At 45.1% G+C, this 16,206-nt stretch overlaps 1 protein-coding gene and 1 long non-coding RNA gene across 2 annotated transcripts; both read right to left on the bottom strand.

Annotated features, from left to right (window-relative positions):
- Positions 1 to 31: 31 nt before the first annotated feature.
- LOC123114882 (uncharacterized) lies at positions 32 to 1,979 on the bottom strand. The gene is made up of 6 exons (XM_044536258.1): positions 1,962 to 1,979; positions 1,473 to 1,736; positions 1,047 to 1,380; positions 832 to 876; positions 419 to 656; positions 32 to 306 (listed from the first exon to the last, which is right to left on the bottom strand). Exons 1-5 carry the CDS (start codon positions 1,977 to 1,979, stop codon positions 616 to 618), a joined length of 702 nt encoding a protein of 233 aa, XP_044392193.1. The 3' UTR covers positions 32 to 306; positions 419 to 615.
- A 5,240-nt stretch (positions 1,980 to 7,219) lies between these two features.
- Positions 7,220 to 10,744, bottom strand: LOC123112504 (uncharacterized). The gene is made up of 2 exons (XR_006455529.1): positions 7,941 to 10,744; positions 7,220 to 7,746 (listed from the first exon to the last, which is right to left on the bottom strand). It is a non-coding gene; the product is annotated as an uncharacterized lncRNA (long non-coding RNA).
- Positions 10,745 to 16,206: the final 5,462 nt, after the last annotated feature.

Genomic DNA, 16,206 nt, shown 5'->3' with positions numbered 1-16,206 from the left:
CGAAATAGTACCGTGGTACTGAGACACTGTATAAAGTAAAAACTTATCGCCCTGGATGTATTCACACGGCCGGACAGTACTGATCGTTTGCACGTTCTCATTCAAACACGCACAAGCTTTTTCAAACACGCACAAGCATTGGTTGGCCAGTGCAGCTTCTCAGCACAAGTCCTAAGCAGTTTATGGTTGTGAGAAGCACGATTTTCCGAGGCATATATACCACCCCCCATCATCTGTCGGGTGTAGACGAATCATGGCGGCACAATTGCTTCTCAACGATGAACTGTTCTCCCTCTTTGGTTTACCCTGCATTTGTTTTCAAATCATAAAATTTGACAACTACTTCAGTTCCTTTGCACATAACAAAATCGCACAATCGCACCCAGCATAAAACTGAAAAAGAGAAAAAGGGACTCACGGCGCAGCCGCACACGATCTCCTACATGCATTTGGTCCCGTTGACATTCTGCCGGCTCACCTCCCATGAATACAAATTGTAGAATTCATAGGCCTCTGTCAGCGAGTCAAATACTGTGCCCATCGACGGGTTGACAACCACATCAGTCCCTCTATTGGCGAATCCTCGGATCGCAGCTTCAAGCGCCGGCACACGAACTACAGCCGCCCTCTCATCTGGTCCGCGGGGTACCCTTGGCCTGCAGTCGGATAGCACAGAATCGCAATTATGAAAACAAACCACCACAGAAAAACAAAATAAAAAGAAGGAAAACAATTTTTGTGACCACACTCCTGCTCTGAAAAAAGTGTGAATATACCACATCGAAATTCCTTTTTGCAGTTTTAAACTTATTTTTTTAAAAAAAAACCTACCCCAACAATCATCATGTACCAAAAATCGTCCGGAGAATCCTTCTCCTGCAAGAGCAATAGTACTTGGTTGTAGCAATTCATGGGGTTCCCCTGAAAATAAATCAAGCGAGAACTACTTTGGTAGTGTGGCAGAGATTAGTTGTAGCTCTAAGCACCCATTCAAAAAAGAAAAAGAAAAAAGCGCTCGTCTCAGTCAACCAAGATGGAGGGGCTACCTGCGCTTCCAGCCAACGTGGATAGTGGTGCTCGCCGCCGCCGGAGCACTGGGGCTGAAGGACTGAACTGCGCTGCAGGAGTCGACGGTGCGCGCCCCGTCACCGGCGCCTGCCGACGCCACACCTCCGCCAGCCGACGCAACGTCGTGCAGGACTCGCCGGACAGGTCGACATCAGACAGGTCGCCAACCAGGCCGCGAGCCGGCGGGACCTGATCCACCGCTGGTGTCTCCGGCGACTTTACGCCTACGGCAGAGTCGGCCACGGCGGGACCGGCGGTGCCGGAAACGAACGGCACGCCGCGCACCACGGAATCGCTTGCCGCCCCATCGATCTGCAGTACCGGCTCCGCGGGGAGCAAACTCGTAAGCCATGAAGTAGATCAAGAACAAAGATAGGGCCGGAGTTTAAGAGAGTTTAACTCACCCAGAGGCCAACGCCGGTGCCGTCGCTGCCGGAGTCGCCATGAACAGATCCAGACGGACCTCCAGCCCCAAATCGAAAAAGAGAAGCGGTGCGAGACGCAGGACAGCCTCCAACTTGGTACGACAGTACCGGGCCCACGAGGTACCGCACTGCACGCTCTGTGCAAAAGGTCCCTTTTGCGTCAGGTGTGTGCCCCCCGCTGAGCCCACATGCGCGACGTGGACACGGGTATTCGGAAGTATGAACTGATGTATCTCTCGTTACCTAATTTCAACCATCTTTAACGCACGGATCACCTCGCCAGGACGACCGGCTGGATACCTGCGATCAGATGCCGCTGCGTGCAGCCTGTCCGCTCTCGTACTAATTGTCCATATTTAATGTGAGATATATGTAGTGTGTGAGAGAGAAGGACCCGAGGTTCATTAGGTTAACTGTTGTGATCGATTCCCTGACCGAGAACTGAAAGTTGATTATTATTTTCTATACCTTGGAATTTTCTCTCATTGGCAGTCTTCTCGGGAAGCTCAATCAAATTACATCCTCCAAGGTACGTGGCCACATCTTCCACTACCTGAGAAGCGGTGGTTACGGCGGTGCCTCCGGCTCTCTAGCCATGGTGTCCGAGGCCGAGCGCACGGCGCGACAGAAGGCAAGGTACAACCGGCGCAATGTCGGTCACCAATAAGCGTTTGCCAAGACGGACGTGACGTCGGGATGGGTCCCCAACGACACAGACCTCGCTGCGGCGTGGGCGCTCGACCGCACCGTCACCACCGCAGAGACGTCCGCCAGGGGCCACCACCGTGTTGACAGCGAGCTCGCTAAGAATGGCGAGGAGTGGTCGCTTAGCGACTGCTCCGCCAACACCGGCAGGGGCAAGGCCGCCGGCACGGTGCCTCCAGTGCCTTCGGCAGTGGCCAAGGCGACCCTTCGCACCGCGCAACAGGAGGCGGAGTGGCTCCTCGGCGAGCATAAGGCACGACAACACCGCCGCCGTTGATGGCACGTATGTCGATGGTGGTGCGGCAGGACATGGCGGCCAAGCTTACGAGGTGTTCATTTGACATAGGGTTTAGTGTTTTTTAGTAAAACGATTGAAATATCGTCTGTTAATGTAAATTATATTCGAATTTGAATGAAATCCGCCCAGCTTGATCGAATTTCATGAAGTTGGTTCTAACTGTTGGTCGGATGTATGCGGTTAGCGCTGAATGTCGGCCTCCCGCATCCGTGTCCGCGGACTGGTCGCCCCTGTCCGCGGACGGATGCGGAAGAAAGTTTACGAGTTGTCGTTGGAGATGCCCTTATGCTCAAATCTGATCCTAATTGAATGAGTGCATGCCTAGTCACCGAAATTTTTAACCTCAATGTTATCTTAGCTCCTACATGTCATATTTCACCCATATGTTATATCCTAATTTTTTTGAATTAGTTATGGTATTTGAATCAAGTGCTTTTATTCAAATTCAAGAAAATGGCAGAAATGCGATATATTTGTTTGGTGATGATTCCTTATTCAAAGTTCATGAAAACATATAAATGGAGGTCATGTGTTATTTACAAGCTCTAGTAAACATTTCATGAGCATTGGAATTTTATATCACGTATTTATAGTTCAAATTCAAAGTTGGGGCAGATTTAAATTCGTGTTCGAAAAAGGCAGTGAAATACTCTCCGAAAACTCTTGGAAACTTTATTTTGATTTTCTCAACCCCTCCTTTGCCACTGACCAGTGGGTCTCCTGGATAAGTCCAGCTCCGTCATCTCCAAGGGACACGCGCCCGCTTCCTGCCCGGCTGTCTCTTGATCTTTCTCCTCCCCCTCTGCTACCTCACTCCTCACTCTTTTCTTCCCCGCCTGGATCCCCTTTCTCATCAAGCTCGCCGGCCACGCCGCCGCTTGCCGTTGCAACGCCAGCCGCGGGGACCGACGGGATCCGCCAGCCGTCGGTCCGGATCGACATCCACGCCTCTGGCTCCGACATGCACACCTGCTAGACATCGCCGTGAACCACCTCGTTTCTCCGGTGCGTTTTTGCTCCTTGGCTGTTCCCTAGCTCCATTGTTGCTCCTGCCGTCCCTTTAATGGTGATTTCCGGCGCCGGCGTGCAGGAACCTCTTGAACCAAGGCTGCCTTTCTCGGTTCCATCGGCCGCGGCGGTCATCCTCCTCCCTGAGCAACTACAGGGACCGTGACGGGCTCTGCTTCTGGACAACGGACTCGAAGGCGCGGGTCCCTCCTAATTCTTCCTCGACCGCTGACCGCCATTGACGCCGTTCGTCCTCTCGCCTCCCTGATCCGTCCGACCCGGCCGCCATGAACAGCAAGGTGAGGAGTCGCCTCTGCCTGCTGCTGGATGCTTGCTGCTACTGTTCGCTACTGGCTTGCTTTGCTATTTGCTGTTGTTGCCGCTGCTGGCTGCTTGCTTTGCCGCTTGCTGCTGCTGGTTGTTTTGCTTGCCGATGCTGCTTGCCTTTGTGGCTTGCTGCTGCTGGCCTTGAGCTGCGGGTAAATGAGAGAAAGAAAGAAAGTTCTACATCTGTACAGGGAGATGGCCGTATTTAGATTCACCTCTGTACAGAGAGATGATCATGTTTCAGTACCGTTTAATTCACTTGCTCCTCCCAGTTTCAGACTAAGGCTAGTCTTCCCTGTGCATAGAAGTTTCAGAAAAATGCTCAACCTGCTGAACTTGTAAAACCCATAAAAAAATCATTCCAGCTTCTGTTTGGAGTAGCACTTGTATGAAGTTGGATGGTTTAAATTGTATTGTAGCAATAGAAAACATGAACATACTTACCCCCTTAAGTTACAGCCGTGGCCCTCCTGTAGGTCTGGCCCCACATAACATCTGTCCCTCCCTTTTCAAACAGCTAGCCGTCGAGCTGCACTGAGGGAAATTGTTTGATGAAAAGTTTTTTTTGTAAAACTGTACCATATTCCATACTTTCTGTAGTACTTTGGATAGCTAAAACTTAATGTTCGAAGGCATGTCTCACTTTATGCCTTTCTGGTATCATTTTACCAATGTAAATGAAGAAGAAACACAACAAATCTTGCTTGCCATTTGCATGATTACCAAATGAATGTGCTTTATCTTGGCAAAAAAACAATGCTTATACCAATTATTTTGAACAGTTTTCTTTTTGCAATATGTTGTTTTCCTTACAAGTACTTATTTTATTTATCATAATGCAGGACATTCATGAGGGTTTGAATTTTTCTGCTGCTGACGATGAATCCTACTTTGGAATCCTTTCAATAAAGTTTTCAAAAGATGGCCGTGAACTTGTTGTCGGAAACAGCAATGAGTCAATATGTATTTATGATCTTTGAGCAAACAAAGTGACAGAGCGAATTCATGCTCATGTGGTATGAAAGTCAAATGCACTCTTTCTTTTGTTGCTTCCATAACCTGTCCTTACAATGTACGCAACACTGTTTGGTGATAGACATATCTTCTTAGGTCATATTGGGATGTACTTCTAAAATCATTTCAAGTATCTAATGTGAGCATTGGTACTGTTTGCATGCAAAGAAAATTAAAGGAGTTTGTTTGTAAGATTCTAGTCTGCTGTCAATAGAGATGCACTTACATTATTAGTAAAAAAAAGCACTTACATTGCATATTCTACATGCTTTTGTACTGCATCCTCTAATGGTTCGTTATGACTGAAGTAATCATCCACATGAAGCATGGTGTTGCTTTAGGCATAGCAGATTGAAGTAATGAACCACGGAAAGCAATAGTTCTTGGTGGTGCTTTAAGCATAGCAGTTTGGATAGATACCGATAGCATGCTAGAAGTTCTGTCTTGTAGAGTACGGAACTGAAATAAAATTTGTCTTTGTAGGAGTCTCACAGTGTAGTGTAGTATCACATAAACACCTAACGCCTCTAAGAGGTATTTCCAAACGAGAAGCCAAAAGGAAAATGTCAAACAGTTTGTGGCGTGCCAACACTATTCAAGGTGTTTGGCTTTGTTCTTGAAAAAAAAGGTGTTTGGCTTGCTGCATAACTGCAGAGTGATGGTATATGGTGAAAGAAAACACTGTAAATGTTAGAACCACTAAGATTAGACGACAAGTAAATGTATAAATATCAGTAAAACGAATCACTACGTCAGCTGAAGCAGCAGTTGTGTTGGTAGTCCTGTGCAGGCTGGAAGTTGTCTCCTTCGGGCCTGCATTATTTGGCCTACGGATACATGAATATATCCTCTGTATTTAGTTTATTCCTCTACCTCACGCTGAGCTTGGAGCCAAAGACCTCATGTGTTGCGGTAACTGCCCCCCTACTCTTCATCAAGCATCCACCATGGATTCCTTAATTAATCTGAAAAGAGTTGCTTGTATTGATGTACTGTTAGAACTTCATAACAGAGGAGATTGGAAGATGGAGAAGAAAGGGACAAGGGAAAGGTTCGATTGGTTTGGTGCCTTTTTTTAGATCGATGAGCGCCTATGCCTGGCCGGTGAGGTCATGGCCTCGACGGAGATAGGAAGGATGGATAGGGAGAGGCGGCCCTCAGCCACGGTCGCCCACGCCCAGCCTCGATCCCCTATGGATCGGGATCGGGAGAGCCAGCGCCTGACCCCTGCCTCGCCTCGCCACCTCGACGTTGGCGAGCCCCACCAGAACCAGCTTCCCAAGCGCTGCCCTGCCTTCCTCCTCTTCATCTCCTTTCTCTCATTCCTCTCGTTTTCCCCTTCCTCCATCCCGTGCTCTCTCTTATCTTTCTCTCTCTCTTTGTTCGAACATGAGGTACTCAGCCGCCCCAGCCGAGCCTAGTTAACCTTCCGTTGAGATGGACGGCGGCGCGGAGGAGACAGTGAGGTCGCCGGCAAGTGCAACGACGACCGACTGGCGGAGGCTTTGGTCGAGTGGCGAGCGAGAGCCCTCCCGGGCGGCGCACAGCGAGGAGCTCGGGCGCGCGGAGGAGAGGAGGATCTGAGGCTTAACGGTGGTGCAGTGCTGCGTTCGCTAGCGCGGCTCCGGATCGAGCGTCGCGCGGGGTGGAGCGCCTCCTTGGCGGCTGGGATCGGGAGGCGAGGGAGAGAGAGGAGAGCCCATCCTGGGCCGCGGGTTGAATACCGCAAATTACAGGGATTTATTTGTAAAGTTGTCGAACGAAACGTTTTTCCCTTCAGAAGAGGAGTGCGGATTGAATATGGAGAATTACAGGGACTTTTCTGTAAAAACACCGACGACGTACGACCAGAAGCCATATATATATATATATATATATATATATATATATATATATATATAAAGACTAGTAAAAGTGCTCGTGCGTTGCAACGGGCGAACAACAAAACCTCACAAAAATTATAATGTCCAACATAAGACAATTCAAGTTGAGCCACATTTGTGAACTCAGCTGTTAATTGTGAACCACTCTTAAGCTTGACGGCTGAAGTAAGCCACTGTTTTCATGTTTTGAGAGGTCAATTTTTCATGCTGGTTCTAGTGATCTTCAGCCTGAAATTATTTGTTCACATATAGATATAAATTCATACTGATTGTACGGGAGCTAAATATCTCAACACTTTTTTACTGGAAATGATATGGCTGTCATACTCATGTGTTCACTGAACCTTCATCTACTTATCTCAACCTATATATTAGAAACATGCATGATCGTTCTCCAAAAAAACATTACGGTGAAATAAAAAAAACTACAATTTTAATGAGCAAGGGATTTTAATCACTTGCATTACTACAACTCTATAACTGATTTGCTGTTTTTAGATGATTACAACTGTGACGTATATTGAGAATATAGTAACTTCTGTCAAGAAAATAAATCTAGAAAATCATGCACTTCCACTCACCTTCGAGCAGCATTTTTGTCCTGTTCCTGCTAGCTATACATCGCCTCGTATGTGTTTACATTGTGTTTCTTTATATGAAGGCAATCAGGTGTTGCTCCCATTGATTAAGGAGAGTGTTCAGTACATTAAAATCCAGTACAGGAAAAGGTAAAAATAGAAATAAAATTAAGAACTCTGGTTCAGGAAGATTATTTACAGAGTATAGTTTTGCTTGCTCGGAACTTGCTGCATTTGGAAGAAATTCCGTGATAGCTTGTTCTCTGCGGAACTTTGCAAGGCATTTGGAAGAAATCTGTGGAGAGCCGCATGACTGTTTAGTACTCCAAGAGAATTAAATGCGCCGTGGTAATTCAAATTTTGATACATGCTTTTGCATACATAATGACGACTATGCTCCATTATATCCATTGAAGTAGTGGCAAACTCGTTACTGCAGCCTGTTAAAAAAAAGGGCAATGAATTCTTAGCTCAAGTGTAGGATCAGGAAAATGAGACTGACAGTAGGCAAGATGAATATGTGTTGCTTCTGTTGGAACCAAATCCTTAGCCATGACATGCATCATCAGTTTACTTACACTATGAGAAAAAATATTCACAGCTTTTGACATAAAAACGTGCATATGTTTCTCACCACGATTGAACTAATGGGAATGATGAACTGATAAACCCTTAATAAAATATGCAGTCGATCCAGCATACAACTTCAAATCTGTAGGAGTTCCAGTCCATGAATTCATTTCTGCTGGAAAAACATGTTTTGCATCTCATGTTTTCTGATCAAATAGACATGATATATCCGACAGAAATCATCGAATCCCCAAATTCAAATCGGAAGGAAGGACTTGCTCTGGCTCCCTAGAGAATGCAAGACTGCATTGTTCAGATAAAAGCCAGCCACTTAATGACAAAGTTAACTACAAATCAACTCACTGTAAGTCCATTATTATAACCATGGAGGAGTCAAGCTTAGCACTATAAACTACAATGTCATGATGTGAAATGTTAGTATCCACTTCTGATTTCAAAAAAGGTATGCAACATGTGTATTTTCCATCAACATTGACATCTGAAAGACCCTAGGAAAATTACCTGATCGCAAACATCATGCTTCAAATATCAAATCTTAGAGAAGAACGTTACCTGATCAGAATGCCCATATGTCCATAATTTATGAGAAAGAAAAGAGACAAAATTTACAGCAAGGATAGCTGCAATGGTCATGTTCGGGAAGTAGGAGGTTGCCGTTGTAGTAGCAGCAGCACCTTGGTACAATGAAGACGATGTTGCCGCTGTCGACCTGACCATCCGTAAGAAATGTCGCACTGAATAGATGTTCAATATTTATTGTTTGCTAATTATTAAATAAGCCAAATCTGACCAAATGTGTTGATCTTCGAGGAGAGAATTCAAGGACCCAAATATGCAATGCTACACAACTAAAAAGATTAACCTTAGAATTGTGATCTTACAATGCAAATAAGCAATACCTGACAGCTGTCAAATACGACATCCTAGTTCTAAAATTAGTAGCAGTGCTTTCCTTCTAAACCAGCTGTGCCTATTTAAATCAGCCATGACAAAGCTTAGGGTCCTAAACAACATTATCAATCATGGAGAATCAGAATCAAGAACATTACCATAGTACTGGAGTTCTCTTCCTCCCTTGAAATTAACAAAAAGAATATATATTAAAAAAATCCTTGGATTCAATACATAGAGGGCAGTATCAACGTACTTGCAGTTCTCACTCATATTTCCAAACTACATCAGAAATTTCACAAGGCGTGTAGAGCTGTTCCAGTGAAAAAACAAACAAAAAGCTTCTATGGGAGATCACAAAAAGAGAAACATTCAAGTAACAATGAATGACAGACTGAAATGCAAAAGAATGAATTAGAACCGTAATCTACAGTCCCTAGCAACTGCAGCATACTGTAGTTCTGTAAGTAAGTACATCTATCCTCTTACATAAATATACATCTATTCTAGATAAATATTTTCTGAACCTATCCCTTTTCCCCTAAAGCCAAGAATCAAAACAACATTACATAGGTCTTTCTAAACTGACACCATACGTGTTAGCAAAGACAGGACTGCATGTGAAAGCATATACCTATAAGTTCTTAGCGGCAAGTATTATATGTGAAAATTGGAATAAATTCGGCTATTGTGTTGAATTTTTTTCAGAAATTGAACTGTTAAAGGAAAAAATATCTCATCTCTTATCTTTAAAGCCTTTTCCACTATGGTCATGTTCAATAAACATTGAATATTTAACATAACTTGTATTCTATCTCAAACAAGAATTGAACAATAGATCTATTACTCATTCTTACAACAAAACTGACTGCCATACAAAATAACAGGCTATAGCAAATCTTGTGACAGAAGCTAGATAGTAGAAATCTTACATCTTTTTCAAGGCAATGGCCGTTGTTGGCTTGGAGCTCCTGAACCTGTTGTCCGCAAGAGTCCAGCTCAAATATCAGCCTCTTGTTATCGTCACAGACTTACAGTAGTCGATCTCCCCTGAAATCCTCCTCAAGGGACAGAGTATGGTTAGTTGAGAAAAGTGCGATAATAAGTATTGGGCGAGTATGTTGCAGTAGAAAGATCGAGCCTAGGAGCATCTATTTTGTGTGTCGTTGTGTATTGCAGCTGTATAAAATTGACCAATTCTGGGCCTGAGCTACATAGTGGTCTTGTTGGCTGGCTGTGGCGCGCATCTGGGATATCGCTGGGATAGCGAGATTGCAGCAGCCTACACCACGTGGAGACGGTGGAGGGGAGGGATTGCGGCTGCGCGCCGAGGTATGAACCTACGCCGGACGCCATCACCGGAGCAATCACACAGGCCGCCCCCTGCCATCTGTCCTTATCCTCCTTGCCTCCGCCCTCTCTCTCTCCTACGCCCCACTGCCCATGCTCGTCTTCTTCTCCTTCCTTCCATCTCTCTCCCCTTCTCTCAATCCCTCTCTCTCGCTCGTCGCCTACCTACAGGAGCTTGCCGCCGCCACCGGATCCCGGCCCCGCCGCTAGGCCCCGCCGCTTACCGGAGATCATGCCGCCGCCACCCAGTTCCCCCTGCCCCGTGCACCGTGGAGTGGGAGGGAGAGGGCAGCAAGCAGGGGAATCTTCGAGCAGCAGCACACGGGATCAGCGGCGCCTGGGGTCACCTGGTGGAGGCTCGAGGGTGGCTGGGGCGGCGGCGCTCAGGGTCCAGGGGAGCGCGGCGGGCGAGGCCCTTGGGATGGCGATGGGGAATTTCAGCAGCGGGGAGGAGTCCCGGCGGCACCATGGTAGCAGGGGCGGGGGGAGCCGCCAACGGCCACGGCGTCGGTGGCTGCGCGCGGCGACGGGGGGAGAGGGGGGCGGCCGGCGGGAGGCGGCGAAGCGCTCGAGTCTGGAGGTCGAGATGAGATCGGGAGGCAGGGATTTTTTTTTCTTTTATCTCAGACCGGTTCGGTTAACTTTTATTTATATGAACTGCGGGTTGAATACTCTAAACCACAGGGACTATGTTGCAAAAGCGCCGACGACGTACAACCAGAACCAGTCGCTGGTTTATTAGTAGGTAGAGATTAGGTAGAGATTAGGTAATTATTTTTCCGGAAGAAAAAAGAATTATCTGTGTCTGTCTCGGTCTGTCAAGAGACCAAAACAAGAGTTTTGAACATGGCATGCTTCGTGAAAGGGTAGGGGCAATGGAGATTCAAGAGACTTACACTTTGTTCGGTTAATCCTCTCCCCAAGAGGATTGGAGGGGATTGGCGATGATTGGGAGGTATTTTGACTTACAAGGGGTTTAAATCCCCCTCAAACCCCTTCAATCCTCTCAAATTCACACTAAATCGGACAAGGCCTTAGGGGGGCACTGCAAGTGCAACCTTTCGCAAATGTACCAATGGTTAACTGAATTCTTATTCTTATACTGAAACAATTTTGGTTCTTCTTAAGTTGGTGATCTCGGGGAGAAGTTGGATAATGGAGAGAAATAAGGCTTGTCCCTGTGTTTGTACCTGTGCCTGTTGTTCTCTTCCATCAGTATCTCTGTTATTCTAACCAATGCATCATGTGCTGCAGATGGATTGGTGACTTCAGTTGCTAAAAGGAAGGACTCACATGATGACAATTCCCGGAGTGATAAAAAATTGAGATACTCAGGACCAAGCCTTCCAGAGGTTCTCCTTTAATTGCCAAGAATTAGTAACTTATATTGCGAAGTATGTTGTCACTGTTCTAGCTGCAGAAATTTGTGAATCAATGCCTAAGTGAAAATATCACTTGAGTAAGAGTAGACTTCATAAATTCATATTGCTATCCCCTTAGTAGTTGCTTGTACTTCTTCCCCTGTGATTGTGTTCAATATCCAGTGTCTGTCTTAGTGTTGTAATGCCCAAAATTGGCAAGCCATATGGGCGCAAAAGCATGGGCATTTGGCAAATTTCAAAGTCAGCCCAAGTGGGACAATTCTTTTGGCTTGCCCCAAATGGAAACATCGAGTAGGCTCTTAGTTTCCACAAGAAAAAATATATATCGTATGTAAGTTGCTCAACTACCTCTGAATGCTTTTCTTGTCTTCATAGTTCAGACGGGCCTTGATTACATTATAGTGCTTCCTAATTCCAGTAAAAAGGTCACAGGATTGACATGCCTTCATTTCATTATAGTGCTTCTGAGTTCCCTTAAAAAGTTATAGGGTTGAAACAAATATTCATTTCATTATAGTGCTTCCTAGATCAGCAAGAAGTTATAGAATTGAAATGCATATATTCTTATAGTAGTTGTGTAGAGTGCCATATGATCTGCTCTGTCCAATCTGTTATCCTGTCATCTTAGTTACCAATGTTAATGTCATGTACTTTCACTGTAACTGCTAAAGCTGTTGAATTCTTTTACATGATCTTGTGGAGTGTGGACATTTCAATGTTCAGATATAACTACCATATTGTCAGTGTTACTTCATATGGTTCCATTTTCCCTTCCCAAATTGAAAGCAATCATCTGCCTTTACAGTTCCTATACTGAGATTTTTCCCCAATGCTCGTCCATGCAGGCCGTATGGCATCATATACATTCTCTGCTTCCTCTACGAGATGCTGCACGCGTTGCCTGTGTGTCTCATTCGTTTCGACGTTCTTGGAGATGTTTTCCCAATCTCAGCTTAACTAGGGAAACACTGGGTTTGAAAGGCGGGGTCGACGGAATATCATCTAAAATAGCGCTTGATCTTGCAAAGAGAACTGAACACATTCTGAAAAACCACTCAGGCGTTGGCGTGAAGGCACTCAAACTTGAAATACGTGAATTTCCCTTTTTCAGCACCTCACGTGATGATCTCAATCGTTGGCTTGGTATTGCCGTTAGACCAGGGATTGAAGAACTTTACCTGCAGCTTTATTCATCTCATGCGGACGTGTACAACTTCCCATGCACACTTTTACTTGATGGGAGTGGCAAGTCGATTCGGCACCTTCATCTCGGTGAATGTGCCTTCCATCCCACGGCTGGAGTTGGCTTCTTAAGAAGCCTGACTAGTTTGGAACTGTATGATGTGCATATTACAGGGGATGAGTTAATGTGCCTTCTTTCCAGTTCAGTTGCTTTGGAGAAATTGACACTAGTGTATTGCCATGAGTTGATTTTCCTGGAGATACCTAGCCTGCTGCAGCGGCTTAGCCACCTGGTTGTCCACGACTGCTTAAATCTGGAAGTGATAAAGAATAAGGCCCATTATCTCTACAGTTTTGAATATAGTGGTGCCCTGGTACGACTATCACTTGGTGTTTCATTGCAAAACCTTGACATTGATGCTTCAGGGTGGGACGTTATTCATTATGCTGGTGCCAAACTTCCATGCATGGTGCCAAATCTTGAAGCTCTTAACATACATTCGTCTTATGTGGTAATATTCTTATAGTACTTCAGACTATTAGATACCAACATCGTGCAACAAACAGTTGCAACCTGCATTTTTCCTGGGATTTTAATATGAAGCATTTTTGTACAGAGGGATATACTGGTGGTACCTGGCAAATTCCTCCACCTCCAGCATCTGTGTATTGGGGCATTTACCCCAGACTATGATTATCTCTCTCTGGTTTCTTTTCTTGATGCTTGTCCTTTCTTGGAGACTTTCATATTGTCTGTAAGTCATGTTCATCCTGCCATATTGTCTATAAAGGGAGGGAGCGAGGGAGTGCAAAATGTAGTACTACACTGTTCTACTACATTTGTGCACAGTTTCACTAGGTTGTAGAATTAACTATTTTACTCTCTAGCTCAGAATAGCACTATATCTCTGTGGTGGGACCATGCATTACTTCAAAGTATATGTTTTGTCGTTTCACCGTTATTATTGACATTGACATCTATATACAATGCAGGCAGAGCCGGATTGCATGGAGCAAGAATCAGGTTTAGGATATTCTTTTCATGATCTAAGGCAGATGCCAAGACACATGCATAGGAACATGAAGGATGTGCAGATCATTGGTTTTTGTTCTGCGAAGAGCATGGTTGAGCTGACATGCCATATTCTTGAGAATTCAAAGCTGCTTAAGCGCCTTTAACTGAGCACCTGTTACAATGGTGAGATTTTGTGTTCCTACAACAATAATGGTAAATGTCTCCCGATGAGTAGGGGTATGATGTTGGAAGCCCATAAAGCTCTCTTGGCGGTGGAAAGATATATTTTGGGGAAAGTTCCCTCAACCGTTGAGTTAAAAGTTGAGGAGCCTTGCAGCCGTTGCAATGCTCTTGAAATCTAGGGTATGTTTGGCCTTTCTCTAGCTCTGAGCTTTGATAGGGATGCTCGTGGAGCAGGGCAAGACCGTGTCAGCTGGGAATATCAGGTGATACCACCCCTTAATTAAATGCTCCCATGATCACAACTTTCAGAAAACAAGTTCAATTTGTAAGTTGATGATGAAGCGTCTCAACCCTCAACAGAGAGGGCCGCGTGATCTTATATTGATAGCGAGAGGTTTCCCTCGAGGTATTACAGGAGTCGGTTGAGGAGACCAGAAAGATTACAAGAGGGAATCCAGATAGATGAGAGAGAGATAAAAGGAGTGTCCCTCTACAACTAATCTATCCTATACGTGAACCTCACGCCTAGATATGACCAGAATAGAGATCGCTACAACCAGGGTCTACAAGACCATTACATAATCATGTTTAACACCCTCCCTTAATCTAAACTTCTAAACTTTGCAAGTTTAGATTACGCTTGAATTCTTCGAATGGTCTTGTGGATAAAGCTTTTGTAAAGCCATCGGCAACTTGATCTTTGGAGGAAACAAACCGAATCTCCAACTCTTTGCAAGCAACTCTTTCCCGCACAAAAGTCAATCTCAATGTGCTTAGTTCTTGCATGAAAAACAGGATTAGCAGAAAGATATGTAGCACCAAGATTGTCACACCAAAGACATGGAGTTTGTGTGGGAAAAATACCAAGCTCCTTGAGCATAGACTTAACCCATATGATTTCTATTGTTGCATTTGCCAAAGCCTTATATTCTGCCTCAGTACTTGATCTCGACACTGTTGCCTGTTTCTTTGCACACCATGAGATCAGGTTGGGTCCAAAGAAAACTGCAAAACCACCTGGTGATCTCCTATCATCCAAGCATCCAGCCCAGTCAGAATCAGAAAAGGCACTAACAAGAGTGGAAGATGACTTGTTGAACATGAGGCCAACACCCAAAGTATGTTTCACATATCTGAGGATGCGTTTAGCAGCAGTCAAATGGGCTGTAGTGGGTGCATGAAGATACTGACCGACTTTATTTACTGCAAAGGAGATATCAGGTCTGGTAAGCGTCAAGTACTGAAGAGCACCTACCAAGCTTCTGTACTTAGTTCCATCCTCTTGATTCAAGAGAGTACCCTCTGTGAGAGACAATTTTTCAGAACTGGAGAGTGGTGTTGGAGATGGTTTACAGCCTTGCAACCCTGCCTTGCTCAAAAGACCAGTTGCATATTTTTCTTGAGACAGATGAAGACCACCTGCTGGAGTTCGTTTGACTTCAATGCCAAGAAAGAAATGCAAGTCCCCAAGATCCTTGAGAGCAAAATCAGAGTTCAAATCATGCAGAAGAGCAGTCACTGCCTCAGGAGATGAACTAGTAACAATGATATCATCAACATAAATGAGCACAAAAATGACTATGTTGGATTTCTTGTAAATAAACAGGGATGTGTCAGACTTGGAGGGAAGAAAGCCAAGAGTTTGCAACTTCATGCTCAAGCGAGAGTACCATGCTCATGGGGCCTGCTTCAGTCCATAAAGAGATTTATCAAGTCTGCAAATATGAGAGGGCTTGCCAGGATGCACAAAGCCAGGAGGTTGCTTCATATACACTTCCTCTTCCAGAACACCGTGAAGAAACGCATTCTGTACATCTAGCTGGCGAAGACTCCATCCTCTGGACACCGCAATAGAGAAAACAAGGCGAATGGTGGCAGCTTTAACAACAGGACTAAATGTATCCTCATAATCTAGTCCATACCTCTGCTTAAATCCTTTAGCAACAAGCCGTGCTTTATAGCGATCAATGGTACCATCTGACTTTCTCTTGACACGGAACACCCATTTACAGTCAATCACATTTTTACCTAGATGAGGAGGAACAAGATGCCACATATGATTTTTCTGAAGAGCATGAAATTCATCATCCATAGCTTGCTTCCAGTTAGGATCCGCAAGAGCATCATGAACAGTGCGCGGTTCACCTGGTGGAACAGCAGAAACAACAAGACCATACTTGGTTTTATAATTAACTGGTTGGAGTTTGCCTGATTGAAGATGTGTTCGGGGTGGTGATGGTGCAAGCACAGAAGATCCAGGAGCTGCTGAATCCTGCTGGACAGAGGAGCCGCTGGATCCCAAGACA

The sequence above is a fragment of the Triticum aestivum genome, chromosome 5B (assembly GCF_018294505.1).
Source record: "Triticum aestivum cultivar Chinese Spring chromosome 5B, IWGSC CS RefSeq v2.1, whole genome shotgun sequence".
NCBI lineage: Eukaryota > Viridiplantae > Streptophyta > Magnoliopsida > Poales > Poaceae > Triticum > Triticum aestivum.
This window is presented reverse-complemented; position numbering and strand designations above follow the sequence as displayed.

Bases quoted from the DNA above. Each gene is read 5' to 3' on its own strand.
- LOC123114882 (XM_044536258.1), bottom strand. The intron at 1,381-1,472 runs GTGAGTTAAACT...CCGGTACTGCAG, and splicing joins GCACCGGCGTTGGCCTCTGG to ATCGATGGGGCGGCAAGCGA. The intron at 657-831 runs GTAGGTTTTTTT...ATCCGACTGCAG, and splicing joins GGTACATGATGATTGTTGGG to GCCAAGGGTACCCCGCGGAC.